The sequence below is a fragment of the Anas acuta genome, chromosome 1 (assembly GCF_963932015.1).
Source record: "Anas acuta chromosome 1, bAnaAcu1.1, whole genome shotgun sequence".
Taxonomy (NCBI): Eukaryota; Metazoa; Chordata; class Aves; order Anseriformes; family Anatidae; genus Anas; species Anas acuta.
The window spans coordinates 113,607,422-113,633,974 of NC_088979.1; the positions used below are offsets into that span (position 1 = coordinate 113,607,422).

A 26,553-nucleotide genomic window follows, 5' to 3' on the forward strand; every position below is an offset into this window, starting at 1 on the left:
CGCCTCCCGCCCTGCCCCGCGGGGGAGGCGGGCGCTCCCGCTCAGTGGGCGCTGCCGTCAAAATGGCGGCGGCGGCGGGAAATACGAACGGGCTGTGTCGTTCCCTGCCCTGAGGGGGAAGCCGGGGGGTGCCATGGATGTCTCGGGCTGCATGAAGTCGCTGCTGCTGGCAGCCACGCAGTATAAGGCTGCTAAGGCGCCGTGCAACGCGGCGCTCGTCCAGCGCAGCCTGGAGGTGAGGATGGCGCCGGGGCTGCAGGCCGCGGGGGGAGAGGCGGAGGAGCGGCGCAGCTCGGGCTGAGGGGGAGGCACTGGGGTTCCTTTGGGATCGGGGAGCCGGGCGGCTCCTCTCGCACCGCCACAGTGCCCGGCTGCGGCTGGCCCCGCTCCGCCGCGATCGCCTTGGGCTCTGCGGCCACCGTGGGCTCGGCAGGCCCGGCCCCGCAGCGGCACCAGGTGTCCGAAGGGGAAGGGGAAGGGGAAACCCGCCCGGGGCCCGGTTCCCAGTTCCCAGGGAAAAGAAACGTTTCAGTATTTAGTTCTGTTCCTCTGCTCTTACTTTGCCTTTTTCTTTTTTTTTATACAATCGTATGCTTTTTCTGTGTGTATATTCCTACAGTTGCATGCTGTATGCTTATATGTACGTATGCTAAGCATATAAGGGATGTTTTTCCAGATCCCCTAAATTCTTCCCAACAAAAATCATTTTGTGACTTAAGAATACAGTCTAAATGATAGACTGCTCTTGTGTCTGACCTCTGCCTTTTTCATGCAACTTGTGAACAGAGGTGTTTGCCCTTAAGGGGTAGTCTTGCTTATTTCCCTGACCTGTGTACAGCCTTGTCAAGGGCTTGTTTGGTGAGATGAGAAAGACACCCTGGCTTAATTGCTTACACTGCGAAGTATCTTTTCCAAATACATTGGTTTTATTGCTAATACTAAAACATAAACATAAAAACTGGTACTCAGCTTAACTTCCTTCTCCATATCCACTGTAGAGAGGCGCACAGGGGATGTGCAAAATCAATGCTGCATTGCTGCATTATCCACATATAACTCATGTCTACCCATACTGATGTGCAAATATATCATTTACAACATACTATTATATCGGCTTTCCTGAAAGCAAGTTTTCTTTTTCATCTTAAGCATAGAGTATTCACAAAATAGCACTGTTACCTTTTACCTTCAAGCAGAGTAATACCTTTGTATTTTTGTCCACTTCTTCAGAAAGTAGGTTATTGGGTTGAGCTGAAGGCTAATCAATAAACGTTTGTAATGAGCAGTATGTATGATTGTTCTTTAAAAGTAAATAAATCCTGTCTTTTATTTATGCCAAAATCTGTATGAGGAACAACCTGGCATTAATTCTTTTCAATATGCACAGAAGTAATAAGCATTCTTCTGCATTTTAACCAGAATGTGTTATTACAATGAATGCTGTCAAAAGGCAATCAAACAAAACAAGTCCCAAAACTGATGGCAATATGAACTTGGTATTTTCAAAGCGTAAAGGAGGTATGTACAGAGGAATAAAAAAAAAAAAAAGCTTTTTTTTTTTTCCGCAGGTTTTTTTTTTGTGTGTGTGCAGCAAATTCAAATATGGATGTTCTTATTAGAGTGGCGGATACATTCTCAGTTTGTCAAACATGGCAAAATGTAGTTAATGTAACACTGTGCTTTGTCTTCTTTATTAAATGTTTTGCAGCAGTTAAGTAATTGAGGTTGTTTTTCTATTTTTATCTCCAGGTTATCTCAGGACTGAAGCTTACACGATTATTTGTTTCAAACCAGATTCTACCAAGTGAATGTCTTAATTGCCTAGTAGAACTCCTTGAGGATGCTAATATAGACCCTTCTCTAACCTTGGCTTTGGTTACTTTGCTATCACAGCTAGGTAAAGTTTACATTTGAATTTCTAATTTTGTGTCTGAGAAAGGAGAGACAAGGTGGGTGCTGATTGTGGCACATGTGTTGAACTTAATTTTTCACACCTTATGTTCTAAGTATTTTTCATCACGATGGAGTGCTTGGCTGAGCCACCCAATTGTATATACAAGGCCAAATAAGATTTTAAATCACTGTTAGAAACAGAGTTCAAGTCACTAGTGTGAAATGACAATAATCGTGCTTGTCAGATTTTTTTTTTTTCCCCACTGGGCTATGTGAGAAATTATTTTCTTTTAGGGGCATTGATTTGAGAGCTTGAAAATATTTCCTAAGTTAAGAAACCTGCCATGGGGATGTGAAAGGAGGGAAAAAAATGTTATAACAATGATTGTCCTTGTCTCAGTTTTGTTCTCCTATCGGAGTGCTTGCTAGGCAGCAGTGTGGATTCTACAATATCCTGAGCCCAGGTACTTCCTGTTTCCGGATTAGAAAACAGGTTCTGGAGCCTCCTGTTTGTTGGGATGGATTTTTTTCCCTTTTCCCACAAAAAGTGGGACTTAACTGTCTAGGGAGCTGTGTGTTCACCATAACCTACATATGTAGGTTACATATAGAGGGAAAAATTATCCCTTTGCTCTCTGCTTAGAGTTTTTCCCTTAAGTGTGGGTGGTTCTTGGTGTTCTGAGACCTTTAGGATGACCCCTTACTCGTCTTTATTTTTTATTTTTTTTAATGGTTATTGTAAAATGTAAAATATTGTAAAAATTGTTGCTGGGGGTCATAATTATTTTTCCCAACCTGTGCAGTCTGGAAAATTTTAAGAGTCAGTCCTCCTCCAGCTGATCTGTTGCTTTACCCGTCATCCTTGCTCACGATGTTTTTTCCAGGACTGCCTAAGCAGAATTGGATTTTTGTACTACTGTTGCTAGATAACCTTATCAAGGTATCAGTTTTAGTCTACTTGCCACCCTTGCATGAAGCAAGAAACTAAGGTCATTGATTCTAAGCTGTAAACTTTTTAACTGCAGGATATAAAATCTCAGATGGAGCTTACACTTTGGAGGTAGGCAGTTTCTTCAGTGTTGAAACATCCTAAAGTAAAATAGCATTTCAATTCACTGTAAGCTCAGAGCTTAGGTAGAGAGTAAAGTGTGTAGGAGCTGTGATTTGGTGTTGTTTTTTTTTGGTTGTTTTTTTTTTTTTGTGAAATCTGCTTGGAAAAAATAGTCAAAGACTAGGGCTTATGCTTAGATAAGTTGCTAATACAATGATTGCTTTTGCTGTTACATAGGGTGTTTTTGTTAATAATACCTGAATTCTAGCTTTAGACAATGACACTAGAGAAGCTCTTCAGGATACCTACAATCTGACCAGTGTCCTGGCAGGAGTGGTTCATCGAAGCTCTACTAATCTTAACGATCCAGTATTACTACAGGTAACAGGATCTAATGCTTAATAATGATTAGTTACTTTTGTGAAGTATACATTATTTCAGATGGAGCTTTTTAAGAATTGTTACATACATCTACAGTATGTGTTGAGGGAAAGTTGATATAAGCTTTCCCTCATATAAGTTGGTATAAGCTTTTCCTACTTTATTTGCTGTGTGAGTCTAATATGGCGAGATTTTAGCACTACATAAATTTCTGCATGTTCTCTTTAAGATTGCTTGTGCTTCTCACCTTCTCTAATTTACAAAAAATAAAAATAAAAAAACACCCTTTTTGAAACTGGAAATTTCTACTGCATGAAATCACTGTATGAGGGAATGGAAGCTTATTTTTCAGCTGAGGTAAACTTGTTAATTTATTCTAATGTTCCTAACAAAAACCTAGATCTTGTTTTGTCTAATCAGTACTTTGACAGGTAAATGGGAATGAGTGAAGGGAAAGCTGTGGTTGCTGATTCTCACTGAAGGTTTCCAGGGCATGTATGCCTCCTTTCCTCTGATCATTGCTATTTACTAGTGAATGTAAGGGGCTGTACTAATGGAATCGCATTTTTAGGAGCTAAGTGCAGACATCGTGACATTATTGCTTTAGTTATTTTTAGTGAACACTTGACATCTCTGCCTGACTACACCAGCTTACACCTGTCCGTTCTGTGCACTGAACAGTAATGTTGGGCTTTTAAAAAAAAATAAATAAATAAAAATATGTGCAGGATTTCTCATATGTGGTTTTGAGCTTTCAGTGTACACTTGCTGGCTATTTGTGGTCACAATTACAATTTTCTTTTCAGAAGAAGGAAAACAGAAAAACGAATTTACTAGCAGTTATGTTGCCCTTGATCTGTTGGAAATTAATCAAGTGGCAAGTACAAACACTTTTCTAACGTTTTGCATATTTCTCAAAATACTAGGGAGTACAAGATGACTTGGGGATCCAGGTGACTTATCAGTCAATGGAAAAGGTTTTGTAATCATCAAATAGATACAGTTATATTTTTAAGCTCTTATGTTAGGTGTTCTACAGGGTGAGATTTCATTTCATCTGCTTTCCGTAGCCATGCTGTTATTCTTGTCACATCCAAGTGTATTCATGTCACGTTAACTCAGTTATATGCCAGAAGAATGTTGTATGACAAAGTAGTATCACTAGGTCTGTTGGTGGTTTTTACAGCAGGTATGTTTTACTGTAAACATGCTTTCTGCAAGAGGTTACAGAGTGCTTTTAGATTTTGGTGAAACTTTTGTTACAGAACCCCTTTCTCAGTGACAGAATGGCTGATGAGGAAAAAGGGGAGAATTGGTGGGCTAAAAAGTGAACTCCTCTGTTAAAATAAAACTTTACTAACCTGTCTGGGCTTTTAATAAGTACACAGTAGTCAGTGTGGTAGGATATTTTATTCCAAGTACTTGCAGCAGCTTGTATAACTATTATGTTAACATTACAGTTGGAAAATGAATTCATTTGTAGCGTTTGGTTATTTCTTCTTTAAGTTTCAGCTGTAGGAAAAGCCTTTTGTACTTGTAATGTTCTTCAGTGAGATGCTATAAGGAAGACATATGTGAATAGCTTTTTATTTCCTCAGAGTATTCAGCTGCTTCAGAGGCTAACCTACAATGTTCCAGTCTTTTGCGCTGGTGCCAACCTCGATGAATTGATTTCATTTCTAATGCACCACGTGTAAGTGTGTACTCACTTGTCTTTCCTCATGAGAAGTCCCTAGCTAGGTTTCTACATGTAAACTTTCTGAAGATGATGTGAAGTATTGTACTAACTTTCTGGTCTTCAGAGTAAGCTGTGATGTTTTTGCTGTGAAGTTACCAGAGATTTTTACTTAAAAAACATGTTTTTAAAGTTTGGCAAATGTGGTGTTGTGGGTGGCTGAATGCTAATTGGCCTCTTAGCCCATCCCCAGGAAGGGGAAGCTAACAAACACAGAAGCCATGGGAAATATTCGTGCCTGCTCCTATAAGCAGACTTGCTTTAGAAAAATATGAATTTTGTGCAGGTCTAATGACTATTAAAAACACCTGAAATAAAGGACCTTTGATAATGTTCATCTCCAATTCCTGTTATTGCTGTTTAGCTCAGTTAAAAGCTGCCTGCAGATCTTAGTTTTGCTTTGCTTGCACGAATGGTATCTTACTCAAAAAAGTAACTACATTCAGGATGCTTTAATGAAAACATCTTTGATTAAACTTCTGGACTTCTCTTTCCAGTCAATCCACTGAAGATGAGTTAACGATACCATGTTTAGGACTTCTGGCGAATCTCTGTCGTCACAACTTATCTATTCAAACTCAGATAAAATCTTTGGTAAGTGTTTTGGTTTTGTGGCATGGCTCTCTGGCTTGAGGACAAGAGTTATTTGACTATGAGGAATTACCTTTCTATTTATTATGCATGTTTTTCCATGCATAAGAAATAATCGTGACCTTTTTGTTCAGTGTTGTGTCCAGTGTTGGTGGTTGTTTTCTCCAATTTCAGAAACAATCAGTACAACTGGAAGCTGGGTTTTCTTTGCTGTTGCACAGGCTTGCATTACACATTCAGTTATTGCAACTGTTCTCTGCAAAGAGAATTTAAAATTTGAACGTATTCTAATTGAATTTATATATCTTTGGTAGAAAAACTAAATGTTAAAATATAAAGACTGTAGTTGGATTTCAGGCAAAACTTACTGCAGTTTGCCAAAAAAGACTTAATTTTCAAAAGATAAATCCTTAAAAAAAAAAAAATAAAATACAGTGATGTCAGGTCAGGGCCTTTGAATCTTCCAATGCACATCAGTATCCAAACCGTTCCAGTCCATGTCTCTTTATCAATCTGTACAAATGTAACTTATTTCTTGATAGAGACATAAAATTTCATTTATGTGATAGTAAATGTTGTACTGCTTACCTTGAAAGGAAGGGGGGGTGGAAGGATGAACTATTTTCAAATTGATCAAAGAGGAGATAGGTTCAATTTTCAGTGTGTTTTTTTTTCTTCTTTGAAGTCTTAGCAAAATGACTTTCTTATCTGTCTATCTGTCTTTAAAATAGCGATGGAAATCCTTGCTCTCCTTTTATTGTTCTACCCTATGCAAATTCAACAGAAAATTTAGTCATTGATGTCAACTCCAGTAGTTGTGCAGTAGAAGAATGCTAAAATAGATTTCCTGGAGGAAGTCTGTCATTCTAACATTTTTGTATCATTAATGATTTGTTTCTTATTTTAAAATATGAGCAAGCTGTAAGTATGGTGCTCTTACAGAACAAAACGAAACTTATAATACCTGTTTCTTTTTTGTTGTAGAATAATGTGAAGAGTTTTTATCGTACCTTGATAAGTTTCCTGGCCCACAGTAGTTTGACTGTGGTTGTGTTTGCTCTTTCAATATTATCAAGCCTTACTTTAAATGAAGAAGTAGGAGAAAAAGTAAGTGATACTTTGAAGTTGCTGATAAATCTATTGGCCACACTGGGAAAATCAAGTTCTAATTCCATCTAACTTTAATGTGCAAGAGACCTGAGCAAGTTAAGTATGTTCTCGAACATAGTTTTCCTTTTTCTTTTAGCTCTTTCATGCTCGGAATATCCATCAGACTTTTCAGTTAATATTCAATATTGTTGTAAATGGAGATGGCACTCTAACAAGAAAATACTCTGTTGATCTACTCATGGATCTTCTGAAAAACCCCAAAGTTGCAGATTATCTTACTAGGTATGGTTTGACTTTATAAAAAGTACTTAAGATATTTTTTATAAGCTTTTGTTCAATTCTTTTGCTATATACCATTTGTTTTCTGAACCACACACTGGGAAAAAATCTGTAGATGCTTCTTGTGTGTTACTAGTTGATTATAACTATGCTGCCTGAAACTAAAGGATTCTTGTGTTACCTGCTTCACACAGAAGTGTAAATCAAAACACGTCCTTTCCTTGTTGCTTAAGAACTACTTAATGCTTCTTTTCAGTAATTCTTTGTCTCAACAGTGTCAGTGGTTGGACAATTTCATGAACAGCTATTGTGCCTTTTTGCAGGTCTACATTAATTTGAGGTAGAATAGTATTGACGAAGTTAGAATAATTTTACTGTAGTGCACTACAGATTAAATGTGCAGAGTGCTTGTCTATTGCTTCTGCAAATTCAGCTAGTAGAATTTAGTTCTGAAATCCCATCTGAATCTTCAGCAATAAGAATAGCTAGAAAGTCTTGGTGTATTTTAAATATTTTTTTTTTAATTCTTGGAATATTTTTGAAGTCGAGCTTCTGTTTTAGCAAAATTACACCATCAAAGCTATCACTGTACTTGAAATGTTTGTGGGTAAAAAGGAAATAGATCACGTTTCATTTCTTGGTATAAATCTCAAAGTTCAAATTTCAAATGCTTTTTTTCTGCACCCTCTTCCCCCTCATGTATGCTATAGGTATGAACACTTCACCTCGTGCCTTGGTCAAGTATTAGAACTCCTTCACGGAAAGGATCCCAACTCATCATCGAAGGTATTTATGCTCTCTTATCTTAAGGCTAAGAGGGTACAACTCATAACCTGATTCCATTTCTGTAGCCATAAATAGGTTCCTTGTGTATGAGGATTGATTAAATAAATTGATTTCAAGACTCTTTAGTGACTTAGTGTTTATCAGTTTAAGTCATTCAAAAGCCTCTCAGGTTGTATTTGCTTGGTGTGTTGTTTTTGTTGGGTTTTGTTTGTCAGGTTTTGTGTGCCTGTTTTCAGGCAACAGATGAAAAAGCAAAAAGCAAATATAAATACCTTTCATACTTTGGCTAATAAGAAATGTGGGTCACAGCACCAGAAATGCAGTGTGTGCCCCACTTCACATACCAAGACTTGAATTAATACTACTCAGATCTAGAACTGATGGTCAGGGAACCATGACACTAGTTTCAAATTAGGGAGTATGTTCTTGCACAGTAATTGAACAAATTACTTGGGTTCACTATTCCATTCAGCTGTGTCTCACTACCACCTTAAATAAATGACACATTGGCTATCTGGTGCTAAAGACTAAAATACGATATGTCATGAAAATGCTTGGGCAAAGTATATCTGTGAAATAAATCTTAAAACTTTTGCTAAGAGTGCATTTCACATCATAGTAAATAAATGCTCATGTTTCCATGTATGTGACTTTCATTGTTTATTGGTTATTACTTAGAAATGTGTGGACATAGTGCCTTTTGGGGCGTTTTCATTTTCGTCTGAGTTTGTACATGGGCATTCATTAATATCTCAGAATATTTTTCCCTTCCATAGTTTTTTTTTAATTTAGTGCATACCAAAGCATTTCTACTGCTGGTAGATCACTAGACAGCAGTTGTCTTTTTTTCTTTTCTTGTTTAAGAAAGGAAAGCAGTACACTGAATATCAACTGTTGCAAGCCTTCACCACTCAATGGTTTTCTTTGGTCTAGTGGACTGTATTGCTGCTGCTCACTTGACTTTATGGAAGGAAAAATATCATTCATAACACTTTAAAATGCCGAGAATAGTTGATTAGAACCTAAATATCTCTTCAGATTTGTGCTATGGGAATTGCAATTGCTGTATGAGTAATTGGTTTAAAAGTGTTTGAACTCTTTCATTCACTTCATACAGATCTTAGAGCTGCTGCTCGCCTTCTGTTCTGTGGTTGAACTGCGTCATACCCTGCGGCAGGCAATACTGGAACCATCTGGCTTGCCAGTCTCTGGAAATACCAGATTTGTGACTCGCTCAAAGACTTTTGAACCATCTGTTGCATTGGTACACTTGTCAAACCAACCATTGGAAAGTTCTGAAGACTGTTCAGTTCTAGCGTTGCAGCTATTCAAAGAGATTTTTGAGGTACCAGAGCTGATAACTGAGTTTGAAGTGCTTCATAGCAGCTATATTTTTGTTTTGATTTTTAAACATCTAATAACATTTTACTTGAAAAGTAGCATGTAAAAATATACCTGATTTTTTTTGTTCTAAAACTTCATACTTTAACACTCAGCTTTTCTTTTAAAGACGTGTATTTCAAAAATATATCTGTTCTGAAAGTAAAATGGAAGATATGGCAGTTCCATATCTATCTATCCATATCTACCTGCCATATGGCCAGATGGCAGATAGATACAAAGCTATACAAGAGTTGTTTTCAAGGACTTCTACAAGTGAGAGTTTCTACTCTTTCACTGTTATTTGTTAAACTTCCTTCTCCAGTGTGATACTGATCAACAGTCTTAAACCTAAAATAGCAAGAGCCTAGGAACGCTTGATTATAAGCTGGTGGAGGAAGAAGTAGAGTAGACTTGTCTTCCTTTCTCTGTAGTTCTAAACATTGACATAAAATTTATTACAGGATGCTATTAATAGTGGGAACAGTGCCTCAGCTGAACACTTTGTGGATCTTTTGCTGCCTGTTCTTCTTGATCATCTTCAGATGCCAGAACAGATTGTGGATGAGCTGTTAGTGAAGAAAAAGTGTGAAAGAATGGTCAAGGCTATTAATGTCCTCATAGATATCCTTTTTATGTGCCTATTGGCAGTTAATTTATGACTTTTCCACTATGGACTTTTTCACTATGATCTGTTCCAAGGTATTAGAAGAAATGTCCATTTTGGGTCACACTGATAGCATTTAATGGCGATAACTGCACTAATTTTACTTAATATTGTCAGTTTGAAAGATCTTAAGTAGCTTTCTAATTGTTACGAGATTATTTTGTAGTAGAGGGATTCAGAATAAAATGTTGTGGCTGTTCAGCAGTACAGAAGCACCTTACAGATCAAAAATGATTAGTGTTTCTGGTGAAACTGTAAGGAAGAAGGTGGGTGGCCATCTTCTTAATCATTGGAGTATTGTGGCCTAGCTAAATCTAATGCAGTGCCCAGCCAAATGTGGTAAAAACTTAGACTTGTGAAATAAGAGTAAAAATAATGCAGAATGATATCATTTAAACTTTTTTTTAAGGGGTTTCCTAGAATTTCAGAACAGCTTTTTTAGTCACCTAGTGTAACATCTTGTCTCTGACAGGATTTGGGACAGATTTGGTGAGAAGGCAAATCTATCATGTCATCTTCAAGTCTACAGCTCTAAAGTACTTGAAGCTTGCATTCTTCTGCTTCTGGTTTTTGTCTTGTTGCCTTTTTGAACTTGGTGTCCTGAAGTAAGGAGAATGTGACAGCAGGATGTAGTCCAGCATCTCAGCTGAAGTCTGAAGTTTTTTTGGCTAGTTCTCCCCTAGCTAACTAGTTCTTGTGTTAGGCACTGGTTGTGCAATCCCCTTTGTTCATCTTCTTCCTTTAAGTTGCCTTATTTTATTGTGGTTTCCTGTAGCTGTCTGTTTCCAAGTATGTTTGATTTTTAGTTGAACAGCAGAAGTTTTTTTGGATTGTCTGTTAAGTGTGACTTAAGTGGTTTATATAGTTGGTCTTAAAAATTATTTTTGGAGTATGTCATGCTTGGATGTACTGTCTTATTAAAAATATTTCCTGATGGTGCAAACACCTAAGCATAGGTATGTTAAGAATAAAACTTAACTCAATCTACTGCTCTGTAGAGATGACATACTGAAAATGCATGCCTCAAAGGTACTGACTGCCAGCCAATGTGTGTCTCTGATTGAACACCAATTTACCTACGGCGGAATTGATGCTGGTTTTGGGGCAAAGGTAGTGGACTCTAAAATGTGGTAAGCACACAATTTTTTTTTCCTGCAATCTACTTTAGCTAGACCTGTGTGAGTTTTAATATTGTTACAACAGAAAATAGACTGTAGTTGAAATTGCCATTTAAATGAAAGTAAGTCAGTACTGTTTTTAAATAAGATTTAATATTTCTGTGGCAATAGAATGTAACATTGGTCATCTCAATATATAAAACCTGGCTTAAACGTTCTGGTGCTGTTTTGTGTGTAAGCCAGAGTTCCATTGATGTGGGACAATGATTTTAAGCATCCATTAATTTAGGCTCATCTGAGGTGAAGCTTACCAGAAGTGATATCACCCATCAATACTAGGGAAACAGGGGAGCCAATGATGGTACTAAAAAAGTATGTACATTCCTTCAACTCAGTGTCACTGACTTGAATATCAATATAACTGAGTTATATGCCCGATAAAATTGGCCAGTGATTAAACCCATTTCACTTTCAAGTTGAAAGTGCTTTTTGAGTTTCACTGCTGTCCTTGGTACGCTGGAAAAAATCAACAGCATGTCCATGGAACTGATTTCTTGAGTGATTTCTTGAGTGATTTTTTGTAGTGTTGGCATTGATGCCTTGCTAGATGTTTAACATCTTTATGAATGTATTTATTCACTCTGTAAATTGATTGAATTTATCAGTACTGGTTTGACAGATCTCCCTGTCTTTTTTCCACTTTGCTTTTGCATTTGTATGTTGAAAAGCAAACTTGCTGCTGATACTATTTTGAAAACACTTGATCTTATGAGCACACTGAAGAAAGAAGTAGCTAGTATGGAAGTGAGCTTCTACAAAATTCTGCAGGTATGAATTTAAAATATCTTATAAAGTGTATGTGTGAAGAAAAGTCTAATAGCACTGCAGCAGTTTCAGTTCTAAATGCTTTTGCATGCTTGTCTCTGAGGTGGTAAAACTGATAGGGAATAGTCCCCTGGGTACAGTTCTTAAATGTTGTTTCACTGTTAGTTCTTCTTACATAAGAGCAGTTTGCTTTCATACTTCTTATTTCAATCATACATGGTAAGGATTATCCTTTTAAGACTATTAGGATTACAGTTTGGAAGTAGCAAACCAAAAAGTTATCACAACTATGTAATCACGTAGTTTGCAAGGTTATTTACTATTAAATGAATACATCTGTGATGTAACTGTACATAGACAAAACAGTCTGGCTGGATAGTACATTAGCTGCTTACTTGCAGATGGAAAATAAACCAGGCAGTCAACCACTTCATACTGTTTTGGAGGGTTTTCTTTGAAGAATGGGAATTGTGTAACTTAATAGGTAGCAATCGTAGTCCCACAGCTATCAGGAAATCCTAATAAAACTTAACACTTATGATCCTTTATGATGGAAATCAAGCACTTAAAAACTTGAAGGAATTAAGTAATTACTTTACCTGTTATGTCAATTCTAATTGGAAAAACAAAATTTTAAATACATGCAAGTGTGAACTGTTTTTCAAATTCATTCTGTTTCATTAACTTTGGGGTTCAGAAATTTAGAAGGGCAGAACTTAAAAAGGCAGCTTTGGATACAAATTTTCTGTGCTCGAGGGCATTGGTATTATGTTTGTGTTTTTTTTTTTTTTACTCATATATTCTGACTCAAGTAGTTTCTTTTTTAGGATCAACGCCTGATTGCACCTCTTACGTTTGCTTTAACATCAGACTACAGAGAACAAGTCCAAATGGGACTTAGAATACTGTTTGAGGCTGCACCCTTACCCGATTTTCCTGCCATTGTGTAAGTTTATTTTTGTGGTAGTCTGGTAGGATTTGAAATTTTTATGGCCTTAGTGATGCTTGTGTTTCTTGACATATTACTTTCAGTTCATCTGAGCTAGTAACTTTAGAAAAATTGTCATTTCCTCTCAATCTGCACTTAAGAGACAGAAGTGGTTTTAGAGGACAGAGGAAATAGTTGAAATGCTGACAGTTAATTAATGTTAGATTCTAGAGAGCCTAATAGTGACTTCCATCCCTCAGGGTTCACTTTTCTGAAGTCTGTGCTTAGAGTTTTATACTTGGACTGCAGCCGATGTTCTGTCAGAGTGCTCTGACGGAAGTTTAACTTGGAACGGTGTCTGAATTGCTTTTTATTTGAGGAAGAAGGATGATCAAATAGCCTAATCACGGTAACTTGCGTCATTGTGTGTTTTGCTTTTTTTCTGAGGAAAAAAAAATGGCGGAGGTGGCATGTACAGGAAGTTGCTCCATTTTTTAAATAAAAATATGGTGATAACAGCTTAAAACTGTTCATCCTGAAAAAATAAATGCTGTTTTTATGATTATGATAGTACTATTTATCAATAAAATCCCTATATCTAATTAGATATAGCCTTCAGAAGGGCAATCTGGGTGAGGGGTTGTAATTTTCTAAGTAGAAGAAGGTCTGTAATGCCATCAAAACAGATACAAAATAAATTTTGAAAGCTGAGGCAGCAACTCTAATAAAATTTCAGAACAGGTACGCAGCTCTGATGGGCTCAGGCTGCAGGGAGTGTCCTGGACCTCTCCCTAAGATGGGGCAGCAGGAGGTGGTCTTCTAACCTGCAGAAGGTGTGCAGTTGCTGAGGAGCTGTGGTGCCAAGTGAAGGAGCCGTAAGGAGAAAGTTAGCGGACTTAGCATCGGAAATGATGAAAAAGAGAGAGACCAGATCCTCCTTCAAGGCCTCACAGCTTAAAAATGCGGCAACCTGACTTACCAGTTAGGGAGGCTTGCTACTTTCCGGGAGATCAGATTTGGGAAGTTTTGGGGGAAAAAATACAGAGGATTCTCTAGCCCTCAGGCTATTACCACCTGCTAGCCTTCCACAAGGGCAAAAATGTTATGGCGGGGAGATTTGAGTATTATCAAGCATGGTTACATGGCTCCTGTGGTGATGGACAAGGGTATGGGGAACACTGGGGTGTTCTGCTTCTTCCTGTGGGTGAGAGTGGAAGGGGTTGAGGAGGAGCAGACAGATCTTGTTGGTCAATAATTGTTTGTGTAACCCCTGTCAAACAGGCGTGGTTTCCTTGATTAAGGATCAAGGACTAGCGAACATGATGAGGAAAGCTTTAAATTAAAAACAATAGTGGAAGGGATGACCACAGCCGATCAAGTGAAGAAGTGGTATACTGGGTTGGAAGGCAAAGGGTGTGGGTATATGTGAACAGGAGGCACCTTACAGCCATAAAAACAGCAGTGCTAAAGCAGGGTCACCTTAATGTGCATGTAAGGGATTGTCTGCAGCAAGATACCAAGGGGGGAAAAGCCCTCGTACTTTTTCTGGGAAATCAGCAATACAAGGTGCTCCTGTGAAGTGCCTGTATGCAGTCCTAGGAAGCAGAAGAAGAAACAGGGGGTCTGCTGTCTGCTTACAGTTACAGGGCTCTGATCTGTGGTCCTCATGGTGTCCAAGCACCCCGGTGTCTGCTGCAGATGTAACGCAGTAGGGCACTGTATTGGATTTACATGGCAAGGTTTTGGTAGCAGCAGGCTGCAGGGGTGGCCTGTGAGAAGAGGCCGGCAGCTGCCCCATGCTAGATAAGGGCCAGTTTCAGATGTCTCCAAAGGGACCTGTCACTGCCCAGAGCCGAGCCAATAAGCAATGTTGTTTGTGCTTCTGTGAGAGCAGATTTAAGAGAAGAAAAAGGAAGAAGGTTAAAAAAGCTGCTGCATAACAGCAGCTGGGAGAGCGAGGAGTGAGAATCAGCCTTGCAGACACCAAGAACAGTGTAGAAGGAGGACAGGAGGTGCTACAGGCTGTTGAACTCAATGACTTATTCAGCTTGGTCTTCAGTGGTATGCTTTGCAGCATTTGGGAATTCCAGGTCTCTGAGATCACTGGGCAAGTCTGGAGCAAGTCTAGATCATGTTTTGGAACATGTAAACAAAATGGACATATACAAGTCTGAGAGACCTGACAGGATACAACCAAGAGTACTTAGGGAATTGGCTGATATCAATGTGAGGCCACCCTGTATCATCCTTGAAAGGTCTTGGTGACTGGGAGAGGTCCCTGAGGACTAGAAGAAAGCAAATGTGACTTCTGTCTTCAAGGATGGCCAAGATGACCAATAGCATCCTAGAGTGCGTTAGGAAGAGAATTGCTAGGAGTTTTAAGGGAAATGATCCTTCCCTCCTGGTCAAACCACATCTGGAGTGGTGTGTTCAGGTCTTGGCTTCCCAATGTGAGAGAGAAACCTATCAAAGGGGAGTCTAGTGAAGGGTCATTAAAATGTTAGAGGGGCTGGAGCATGTGACATAATAGCAAAGCTGAGAGAGCTGGGATCATTTAGTTTTGAGAAGATACAGAGGGATCGCATTGATGTGTAGAAATGATGGTAGGGAACAAAGAAGACTGAGCCAGAGTCATTTTGGTGATAGCTGTTAGCAGAACATGAGGTAAGGGGCACAAATTCAAACAAAAAGTTTAAATATACAAAATAAACTCTCTTAAGGCAGTAAGGGCAATCAAACACTGGAAATGGTTGTGCAGTCTCCAACCTTTAAGATATTCACAACTACTACATGAGGTTCTGGGCAACCAGCTTAGAACAAGAGGGTTGAACTAGATCTTTGCAATCCCTTTCAACCTCAACTATTATATGACTGTATGATTTAGTGTATATAAACTTTTTTAATGGACAGTAACAAATTGTCTGGGTGGAGGAACAAATGATCTGTACAATTCAATATGCCTGGCACTGCACAAAGGAATAGGCTAATAACATGCCTCTGAATGCAAGTTAGAAATTGGCTCTGTTCACTTAAGCAATTGAGACAGCACTTCAGTGAAGTCTTTGGGTTAACTTAGTAATTAAGGAATTTATTGAAAGGAAAAAAAAATTGACTGGTGGCTTAAAAATAAGCTCTGATTTGGAACATCTCCTGAGTAATTGCCTTGCAAATACCAGCCACAAGTAACATGCAGACACTGGGATGTATGTACTGTAATTACGTAAGTCTAAGCTTTTGTCTTCTCTTCCTTGTACAACTGAATATGAATCTATTATACTTCTCTCTGCATACATAAATTATGGTTAAAGCTTAAAAAGTGAAATGTGCTGTATTCAATATAATATTGTGAAATACCATCACAGAGGAGAAAAACTAAAATTTACTGTTAACACTCTTGCCTTTTGATGATTCAATCTTATTTTCATTCCTGATAAAAACAAAATCATTCTTACTAAATACCTTCTCGATCTTCCTACTGACAAACAGTGGCACAGTAATGCTGTTTTGCATGTCATTATTCAACTTGTTTCTTGGGCTAATAAGACACAGATGATCTGTTTTGCTCAAGAGAGCTGAACAACATGCATTTTCTGGTGAGGTACTGCACTTGTTTCTAACAGTTAACCTTAATAGGCTTTTAAGTTTTTCCTTCTACTTTCAGTATCTCTAGACTGTGTGGGCACATATCTGGAACCACATCTTAATGTTGGGTGATAATGCAAATGTAACTGTTCCAGTAGTCTGTCTTTTCAATGAAAAAAGTTAATTAGGCTGTGAAATTGTTTTCTTCTTCAGTCCTTGCAGCAGTACTTGTAGCAGCTTGTTTCATTAATATCATTTATGTTTATACAGACTCGGTGAAAGTATTGCTGCAAATAATGCTTACAGACAGCAAGAAACAGAGCACGCATCAAAAAGAATCCAAATGCAGTCACCCATGACCAGCGTTACACCGAGAAGTTCTTTGTCTTGTTCTAAAGGTGATGATGAATCCACGACTTCAAATATTCAGGAATTAATTCAGAAACTTCATTCGGGACTAGAGGTTAGTAAAATTTGCGTACTTTTCCTAAATAATTGACTTTTTCAATTACTAAGGAAAACCTTAACCTCCAAGTGTCAGGTTACAGTGCTTGTATCAGCTGAGCTCAATTTACTTTCCTACCTTGTAAAAATCTGCTCCTTTTACTGAGTTCCTGAGTGAAATTCAATGATGATGCTTTGAGCAGTATGAGAAGCTGGGCTGCTTGTTTAAATCCATTCTTCTGGTACGGTTTCCCATGCTCTTCCCTCTGTCAGAGGTGGACAGAACTCAGATATAGTTGTGAATTACTAGACTTGCTGAGACGTACAAGGAGCTGCCTTACCCGGAGTTTCTTTACCCCTTTATAAGAAGTAACCTGTGATGAAATAAAGATGATTATGTTGCTTTATAAGAACATGGTGCGTGTCTTGTATGTCTAAACAGGCACACAAGCATTTACATTTTCTTGCCTGTAGCTGTATCTTGAGTATTTCAAGTTGAATTTTTGTGGCCTCCTTGGAAAGGCAGCATTATTACTTCAGAAGGAAGCTTTTTACTTCTGTGCAGCAGCGTGCATTGTAAAGGAGACACTCAAACAGGCACCATGTATGGTGCACATCTTTGGGTATATACTGAACATATTTCCTTTTTCTCTTTTCTGTTCAATGCAAGGTAGTAGTTGTTCTGTAGCTACTTTAGACTGAGTGAAGGATTGTTGCCTATGTTTTCCTTTGACTCAAAAGAACAGTATGCAAACAGCAAAAAAATGAACAGAATGTGCCTGATAATGGCTCACCAGCTGTATTAGTGGCATTGCCTCCAGCCTTAGCTTTGCAACCCTCCTCTCTGTCACAACTGAAAAGAATAAAATTCAGCAAGCCACCAATCAGCTGCTGGAATAATATTATATGAAAAAAGTCAAGTGACACTTCATTGGTTTCATTCTTACTCTGCCACTGGATATTCCTGTTGATCATCCTCTTCAGGACTGCATGTGACAGCCTGTGAGTGTGCTGCTGAGTATCTAGTAATGTAAGTCAGAGCAGCAGCAGTGGCTAACAGCACTAGTGTAGCAGCTTCCAGTAATGTGACAGTTGGTGCAGCTCTTTGGATTTTTGAGGGAGGGAAAACATTACTAATATTCAGTGAATCTTTTGTTAGACCTTCTAGTAAGTAGAATTTTCCTTTAAAAGTGCATTAGTTAAAAATCTGTATACACAATCGCCTAAAACACCTGGTAGTTCATCTCTGTGTGTTCCATATGTTGTGTGAAGCTCAACTGTGTGCGGAAACATTTTGAACACTTTTAATAGTACTGCTGTACAGAGAAAGCAAATGGAGCTTACAGAAGCTTTTCTTAGAGTTTGTGTCCTTCTAGATACTACTACAGCTTTGCAAGCAGGAAAAGGAACTACTGGTTTCCTGTTTTAAGGACAGGAAAGCAAGCTGGGAACTGGTGCTAGCTATGTGGGGGTTGTTAATATGCCAAAAAAAATGTAGGTAATGGTTCAAAATGGTGCAGAGTTGATATCTTTTTAGTAATTGTTTTTTGCACGAACAGCAGAAGGAACTTGCACTTAGTCATGCATCAGCATATATGAACACCTGTTCAAAATTGGCAGTATAGTAGCAGAACTGCCTAAGAAATGTATCCTAAAATCATCAAGTAACATTCTTACTTGACTCAAACATAGTTTAATGAACAATTAAGATCTGTAGGGCCATATGTGCTTAGTAAACAGAAAAAGGAGAGAAAGCTCACAAAACTACCAAGCTCTTTTAGACACGTTATCTGTTGAAGTAAATACAAATTTACAGTAGCAGTAATTGCAAAACATTTCCACAGATGAAGGAGCCAATCACTGATATGAGGATATCTGAACTAATGGATGTCTATGAACAGAAGCTGGCATCGTTAGCTGTGAGTACAACCTAATGTGTAGGGGTAAAATGCTGTCTGTAGATTCAGGGAATGTTAATACATGAATGTTCTTCCTTTGCACAGTCTAAAGAATCTAGGCTGCAAGACCTTTTGGAAGCAAAAGCTCAGGCTCTGGCTCAGGCTGATCGGCTGATGGCCCAGTACCGATGCCAGAGGGCCCAGGCTGAGTCCGAGGTGAGTAACAGGAGTCTCTGGGACTTTGGGGTGGGGTGGAGTAATAATTGTCTGGGCAGCTTTAACTGTATTTGCACATGCGGAAACTTTATCTTGCTTAGTTAACCTATGCTTACAAATGAGGACAGTATTAATTTTCATGATAATAATCCAGAAGAAAACAGGATGTTTCTTTGGACCAGTTTCTGTAATGTCTTTTAATATTCCTACTAAAACATGACTTATAAAACAGAATTGCTTGTAATTGCATTTTTTTTGGTGGGGTTTTCTCCTCAAAGGCAAGAACTCTTGCTGCAATGTTGAAGGATGCAGAACGAAAAAATGAAGAACTTAATGCTTTGCTGAAAGCTCAACAGATAGAATCTGAAAAGGCACAGACTGATATTGAGCAGCTTTTTCAACACAACAGGAAACTGCAAACAGTTGCTGAGGAACATGAAATACTGAAAAAATCTTCTGTTGATCTTCTTCAGAGGTAAGATGCTTAGGATTTCTAAGCAAATACTTCATAGTCAATTGATGTGACAAAACCCTGTTCTGGGTTAGCTAAGCATGTTAGAAGGGCAACATTACATGATACTTCATGGTTTTAAGTAAAAAGTACTTTTCTCTTTGTATGCCCGCAGATCAGGTTACAGTATGTCATTCAAGAAGTTAATATGCTAAACAGAGTGAGAAGAGAAAACGTAGCTGTTGAAGGCCCCAGCTCAGGAAATGGTGGGAAATATTGGGCATTGTCCTCTAAAACAAACTGACAATGCTTAATTTGTGACGGTGTTACACCATACTCTCAGCTTCTTTGATCTTACATACTGTCTATTTTGAGCTTGCATCTTTGATCACTTGTGTAGCAAATAACTGAAATGAGGTTAAAGCAATGTAGAGAGAAAGGCAGTACCTTGTGTGTTCCAAGTCATTTACAAGCAGTATTCCTTTAGGCTCTTAAGGCTGAAATAAAACCAAAAACCACATAGGACATGTGAGACAAAAAGTACATAGGGATAGAAATTAGTTATGGAAGAAAACAAATGTGCTTTGGAAGAATAAAGGCTTAAAATACTCATGGTGTTACAAACTCACATGCATCAGTTTTGTCACTAGGTGTCAGCAAGGCAAAGAAGCTGATAAAATTGAGAGCAAGTTGGTTGTTTAATAACAGACTCAGAAGTTATATCAGAAATTTTGAAGGTATATCGCTGCCAATAAGGGAAGTAATTGAAGGAGGAAAAATGGACACGATTTCTCAATTATGACTTTGCTTGAGTAAACATCTTCTGTGGCCAGTGTAGAAGTACCTACTTTTTTGCTTGAGTTGTATGTAGCTATATCCTTTGAGTGTGCATTTGACTAATCTGTGTAGAATAAAGCATCTTCAGTCTGTTATGTAACAGCTATAAATTCCCCAAAGTAGGAATAAAATAACTTACTGATTGTTGCACTGTTTTTATAAAGTAAAAACATACTTTCTAAACCATCTGTAGACTTTAAATGCTGTTCCTTAAAAATAATGAGATAACTACCATAGGGGGGTGAGAATTTTCTTTTTGGTAGGAAAGTAGCAGAGCAATTTGCTTCAAGTGTGAGATGTGCTTCAAACTGTTATTAATTACACTTTGCACTGTCTCCATTATTTTCATTTTTCAGTATCGCTGTATAGCAGGAGGTCATAAACTGTCTCAAAGGGTCCCTTCAAAGATGACTGCAAAAACCTTCTTTATAACAGTTTATGTATGTCAGATACCTAAACACAGATATCTGGTGTTTTGTCAGTCACTAAGAGTTTTCTGCTGGAGAGAGGTTTGTTAATAATTAGGGAAGCTTGTTTTTTCACGTATGGTCCTTTAAAATACGTGTCTTCCAGCTTGTGTGGGATGATTGTACAGATGTCAAGTTTTTTTGACAAACGATTAAAGTAAAAGCTCTTCAAAAGCATTTATCCTCTTCAACCATAATCCTCTAATTTATTTGTAGGTATGAAACAACTGAAAGACAACATAAAGATCTACAGATTACATGCAATTCCCTAAATAAAGAAATTGAAGCAATGAAAATACTAAATGAATCACTCAAGCAGCAGAATGACAGGTAAGTTTGATTCAGTCCTTTAAGTAGACAGTAAAGCTAAGTAGTGCTTTAGCATTCAATTTTGTAATTGTCTATGCTTTAAGTAATATCTGAGAAGTAGAACTAGAAGTAAAAGATCCTTCAGAGTTGTGTTGTATGTGTATGAAAATCTGTAGCAGGGACTTCAGTTTTTTCTACTATATTCGTTGGGGGCAGGAGGGAAACCCTACAGCAATAGTAGTAATTTAAAAGCACTCGTGATAACAACCCAATTTGGGGGTGGATTTTCTTTGGAGGGATAGGGGTTCTTTTTGGTGGTTGCTGAATTGTTGAATGCTACTATCACCCAAGGTTTCCATGTATTCCCTTTTAGCCCGCAGAATTTCTCTGTAATTTTATATCAGCAGAAGTACTTGAGGTTTTAAGTGCTTCCTTAAGGGTGGTGGGGGGAACCTACAAAATTAGAAGTTATATTAGAAAGAGCGTTGATTTGGTATTCTGTCTCTGGTGCGGAACTTTATTCCTTGACCATAAAACTCACTTCTTCTCTCTTGAGGACAAATTATAAGTTCTTCTATTTTTAATGGTTTAAGATTAGAGGTCTGATGTAACTTTCACCCATGTAACTAAAGAATAGGGCTTCTATTGGAGAAGTTTTATTTAATACTTAATTTTGCAGAAGGTATCTCTAAAATATGCTGACAGGCAAGCCTTAAATTCACTTTAGAAATAAAATGCCATTCTTGGTTTGACTTGCGAAGTTCACTTCATCCTTCCAGGCTCTTGCCTTCTCAGTGACTCGGACTGCTCTGATTACTGCCTTGAGTTCTGATTCAAATGGAAAATTTTTCATACAGATGGATTTATTTGCTTCTGAATAAACGTGGACGCTAACTCTTACTGGTGCAGTATGCAGCTCAGTGTGATTGGGAGTGTATTCTGAGAAAGCTGCTCTTTTTTAAAGGCTAATGTGGTGATCAGTTACTGGTTACTGCATAGATATTCTTGAACTACCACAAATAAAGCAGACTATGGAAATATCCTTCTTCCCCCTTTATTGCCAGAGGCTGCAGTTTAGAAATTGTCAGATAGTAAGTGGATAAAGTAAGCAAGAGTGACAATAGGTGTCACGTAGGTGAGGCAAATGAGAGATGATGTGTGTTAGTAATGGTGAAAGGAAATTGACTTTGTGGAGTTGGAAGTGCTTGGGTTACAGCTGTAATGGATGGATGAGAGCGCCTATATAATAGGATAACATGTAGTTCCCTCAGTCTTAACTAGTGAGGACTGCAGATAACCTATATATGGATTACTGTGAAGTCATATGAAAGTCAGTTTTTGCTGAGTGTTACATGACAGTCTGGAGACGTTCAGAATGGTATTAGAAAAACTTTGTGCATAGATGTGTTTGCATAGATGATAACACTTGCATGAAATGGGTGTTAGCAATGACATTGTCAATTCAGGAGCATACTAAGGGCTAAAAGCCCCATCTCAATCACTAATGTCAGAGAATTCTGACTCTGTCTGAAAGACAATTTCAGTTCTATTATCTTCAGTTCCATCTGTTCAAGGTACCTTGGACGCCTTGTGGCTGTAATCAAGATCACCAATTTCTGGTGTCTAGGCTTTTGGAATGAACGCTTTCAGTAGCTTCCACTCTGTCTTTGATCAAAGGAGGGAAATAATGGTTTCATGAGGGGAAAAAAAGGAGAGAAAACTTGTGCTAACACCCTTCGTAATTTGGTTGATTTGATTTGAAGCTCCTGACAGCAGTTAGAAGTTAGACAAAAATCATTCTAGCTTCTTAGAACAAAGAAATGGTAATATATATCACTTTGATAAGTAAAATTTGTCTGTAATTTTAGGACTGCTGCACAGTTGGTTGAAGCTGAAGATCACAGGAAAGAATTACAGCAACAGCTACAGGATAAAGATGGCAAAATTGCAAGTAAGTCACTTACCTAAAGATCACTGAACCTAAAGAACTAACCAGTGTAAATAGATGTTCTGTGCTGTAGCTAAGCAGCTATATTTTTCTTAGTAACTTGTAGATCTTAAATGTAGCTGGGGACATGCAGTTTAACTGTTGAATTAAACAAATGTGTGTATATACCTATATATCTTTGAAAGGATACAAAAATGTGATTTCCCAGACTATATGAATTTCACTGAATCTGTGCACAGCATCATATATTCTTACAGGATCTCTTCACAGCATGTCCACTAGACCTATTTTCTGTAGGAACTGCAAAATGCAAGAGTTCAGTTCAATTCTTCAGCAAACGCTGGAAAGCAGCTGCTAGAACTTAGCAATAGGTGGCGTTACTCAGTATTTCACTTATTAGCAGCAATGTTGAATATTAAAAATAAACGTATATTCTTGTTTCCTAGGTAATACTGTATGTTTTCTCTGACAACCCCTCTTTTAACGTGTTGATTTTTTTTAAGGCTTGCAACAGAAAATAAAAGTTCTGGAAGAAAAACTGAGAGCTCAACAGAAAGAAAAAAACAACATGGAAGAAACTGTAGATGTTCTTAGAAAGGAATTAGGTAAAACAGAACAAGCAAGGAAAGAGCTGAGTATCAAGGTAAGGAATCATTTGCAGTCTGCACTCTGGAGACTGGAGTATTAGATACCTAGATAACTGATAAAGCTGGATAATCAATATTCGACTGGTAAAGTGACCAAATAAAGTAGACCAGTCCCTGTGGTGGAGAAGAACAAACTCTCAGATTTAATTATGTACCTTTTGAGTTTTGAATTGCTGAGAAAAGAAATCGAATTCAAGAGAACAGTCACAGTCAGGGTTTAATAGGGCTGTATAAGGCAAGGTGGGTGAGTATGTAATACTTGGAAGAAAAACTGTGGTGCAATATTAAATAAATGAACATAGAATGCTCCTTTCAGTTTCTAGTTTGGGCTACTGTAAAATGCAGGGGGGAGTTCCTTGTTTTGCTCCCCCACCTCCTGTTTCTTGTACCCTGTATTAAGATACTGTGTATGTATGCATACAACAAAATACATCTGTTTTTCTTGGTCTTTGAAATTCTAATAAAGTATATATTTTTCATCTCTAAAAACAATGTCTTCTCTCAAAACATGAGAGAGAGACCAGTTTGGCTATACCACAAAGTTAACAGGGTAATATTTTTTAAATACATAAATTAAAATCCCAGAAACCTCAGCAGAGCTGATATATCCTTGCCTATAGGTAAGGCTCCCAGTTAAGTGCTGGAAGCAAAGTCTAATCTCTAGGACGATGATATTCTGTATATAGCAAATATTTCTCTTGTTCTTAATTAATATTTACCAGTGTGTGGATTGAAATGAAACATGGATGGTTTAACCGGGAGCACTTCTCCACTTCTCTTGGTTAAAAAGAACAATGGTAATGTGGGGGTGGGTTCTTCCACTTGGTATTTAATGTTTAAATTGCAACAGTAGCTGTAACTTTTCATGTGTGCCAAATGTATAGCTGAGAAAAGAATTTCTAAAATGAGCTTATAATTTTAAAACTGTGTTTCTTAGTTGCTTACTTAAATTCACCACTAGGTCACTTAGCTTTTGCTGTATACTGTATGCGTTTTTTTCAGTTAACAATGGAGGAAATAGTAACTTTTTTTTTTGCAGGCATCTTCTTTGGAAGTTCAAAAATCTCAATTGGAAGTACGCTTGGAAGAAAAAGAAGCACTTGTAAAATTACAGAAGGAAGAACTGAACAAACATTCCACTATGATTGCAATGATTCACAGTCTAAGTGGTGGCAAGCTAAGTGCAGAAACAGTGAACCTCAGTTTATAGGGCTCTGTCTTTTAAGGTTTTAGTATAAAATACATATGAATAAATATGTAAAATAAAAAAAAAATGAAGCTAGCATGCTATCTGTCTTAAAATCATCTAAAACTAAAGTAGCTTAACAATCGAGAACAAAAAAATAATTGTGAAGGCTGTTGTTTGAAAACACTGAACTGCTGTATACCAAAAAGGTCTTCTAGTGGTCTTGGCAGAACTACTATCCGTCTGTCTATCTGTATTGGGAGCTGAACGCAACTTCTTGTTGGTGACTAAGCTTCCAAAATATGTATAGAAAAATGAGAGTCACTCAAATTTTTTTGTCTGTTTATTCTGTTATTGGCAGTCAGGTAAGTATGCTTCATATGTTAAGCACTTTTATCATTTAATCTTGTTCACTTTAACTCTTCTGAATACCATCTGTTTTTTGTGCAGTGATGCTTCCTGCTGTATAAGGCACAAACACAGAAATAAAATGGATTTTATCAATTAGAACATACTACACTGCAAGCTGTATTTATCAGCATATTATTGTGAATACTTCATGTAGTAAATATGTGGAGGTGTTTCTAATTTTGAGGAGATAATCTGAGTGAGTAGAAGAGTTTTTTCAAAAAGGAGCATCAATTAAGGAAAGCATACTCATAATGAAATATATGGACCTACAAATACTTTGTAAATACTAGATAATACTTTCCTAAGCCCACATCATTTTATTCATTCTTTAAAAAGATCTGCACTTTTTTAACAGTCCTATCTTGTATATGCAACTCGTGTCAGCATTGCCATTTTTTGCTGTACACCAATGGGATTTCATATACTGTTCATAGTATAAATATTTAGGTAATTGTTAAGTATCCTTTAATATAAAAGACTAGAACTGAAGTTTTTGAGTGGCAGAACACTTTCCTCTCATTAGTTTACATATGACATGAATAACATGTCTTTTAGCAGTTGGCAGAATTACTTCCTTAATATACATATTTTTTGGTACAACTACCAGAGTTTTGGGTTATCTGTAGCATTACTGATTTTATTTCTGTCTAATTTGTAATGGCTAGATCTTAAAACACCTGACTTTCCTTAGGTTTTCAGTTGTATAATAAATGTCTACTCATGTATAGCCTTGTACATTCAGTTGCAATTATACATCAGATGAATTGTATCTTTTTTAACCTGTTCCTATAACATATATATTTTATGAATTAAGCCTAAGTAAGATTTACAGATGTTTTTCTGGTCTCTGTGAAGACTAGGGGAATAAAAACCAAATTGCTCTATCTTCTGTGTCTTTTGTATTTTGTTAAGTGTGGGATATTACAGGGATAACTGCCAGCTAGGTACAGAATACATGCAGTTTGGCTGCCTTTTTGCATAAAATGTAGTTATTGCTTAAGAAGGTCAGAAAGTGTCAGCAAAATTGCTGAGTTGAGGGTTTCTGTTAGTTTTGCAAACTTATTTGGGAAATAAAGCCTCATTACACTGAAGTAGAAATTTATAGTTAATAAATTAATAAATTAATAAATTTGAGTGTCAGAATAAGTTTGCAGACATGGATTCAGTTCTGTTTAAGTCTCTTGGTCATGGTGCGAGGGCAAGTAAACATTTTCTGCTCGCTTTCTGCCAGAGAAGAAATTCAAGTAGGAAATGTCAAGCATGTTACTAATTAAACTGATAAATGCTGGTTTGACTTTGTTTTCAGATGGCAGAATGAATGCAAAGGCAAAAATGTCATGCTACTCACCGGAGTAAGGTTATATTTTAATAAGGTTCATGGCCCTGGAAAATGCTAAATGAATCTTCGCAGTT

General features: G+C 37.5%; 1 protein-coding gene across 2 annotated transcripts; it reads left to right on the top strand.

Moving 5' to 3' along the window:
- Window positions 1–26,024, top strand: CIP2A (cellular inhibitor of PP2A). Of its 2 annotated transcripts, XM_068693780.1 has the most exons (21): window positions 1–235; window positions 1,750–1,897; window positions 3,213–3,325; window positions 4,924–5,018; window positions 5,558–5,654; window positions 6,636–6,758; window positions 6,898–7,043; window positions 7,751–7,826; window positions 8,944–9,171; window positions 9,671–9,830; window positions 10,862–11,003; window positions 11,720–11,819; window positions 12,644–12,762; window positions 16,597–16,789; window positions 18,615–18,689; window positions 18,774–18,884; window positions 19,163–19,359; window positions 20,856–20,969; window positions 22,817–22,899; window positions 23,400–23,539; window positions 24,583–26,024. In XM_068693780.1, exons 1-21 carry the CDS (start codon window positions 134–136, stop codon window positions 24,751–24,753), a joined length of 2,733 nt encoding a protein of 910 aa, XP_068549881.1. In that variant the 5' UTR covers window positions 1–133; the 3' UTR covers window positions 24,754–26,024. The 2 variants fall into 2 exon arrangements, with proteins under 2 accessions (XP_068549881.1, XP_068549888.1); XM_068693787.1 differs by lacking the exon at window positions 1–235 and having other exon boundaries at window positions 1,824–1,949.
- The last annotated feature ends 529 nt before the right edge of the window (window positions 26,025–26,553 follow it).

What these genes read in the sequence shown, in the direction of transcription:
- CIP2A (XM_068693780.1), top strand. Translation starts at nt 134, where the DNA reads ATGGATGTCTCGGGCTGCATGAAGTCGCTGCTGCTGGCAGCCACGCAG. An exon ending in GGCTATTAATGTCCTCATAG is followed by an intron (nt 9,831 to 10,861) that starts ATATCCTTTTTA and finishes AACTCAATCTAC; the next exon opens with TGCTCTGTAGAGATGACATA. An exon ending in AACTTCATTCGGGACTAGAG is followed by an intron (nt 16,790 to 18,614) that starts GTTAGTAAAATT and finishes ACATTTCCACAG; the next exon opens with ATGAAGGAGCCAATCACTGA.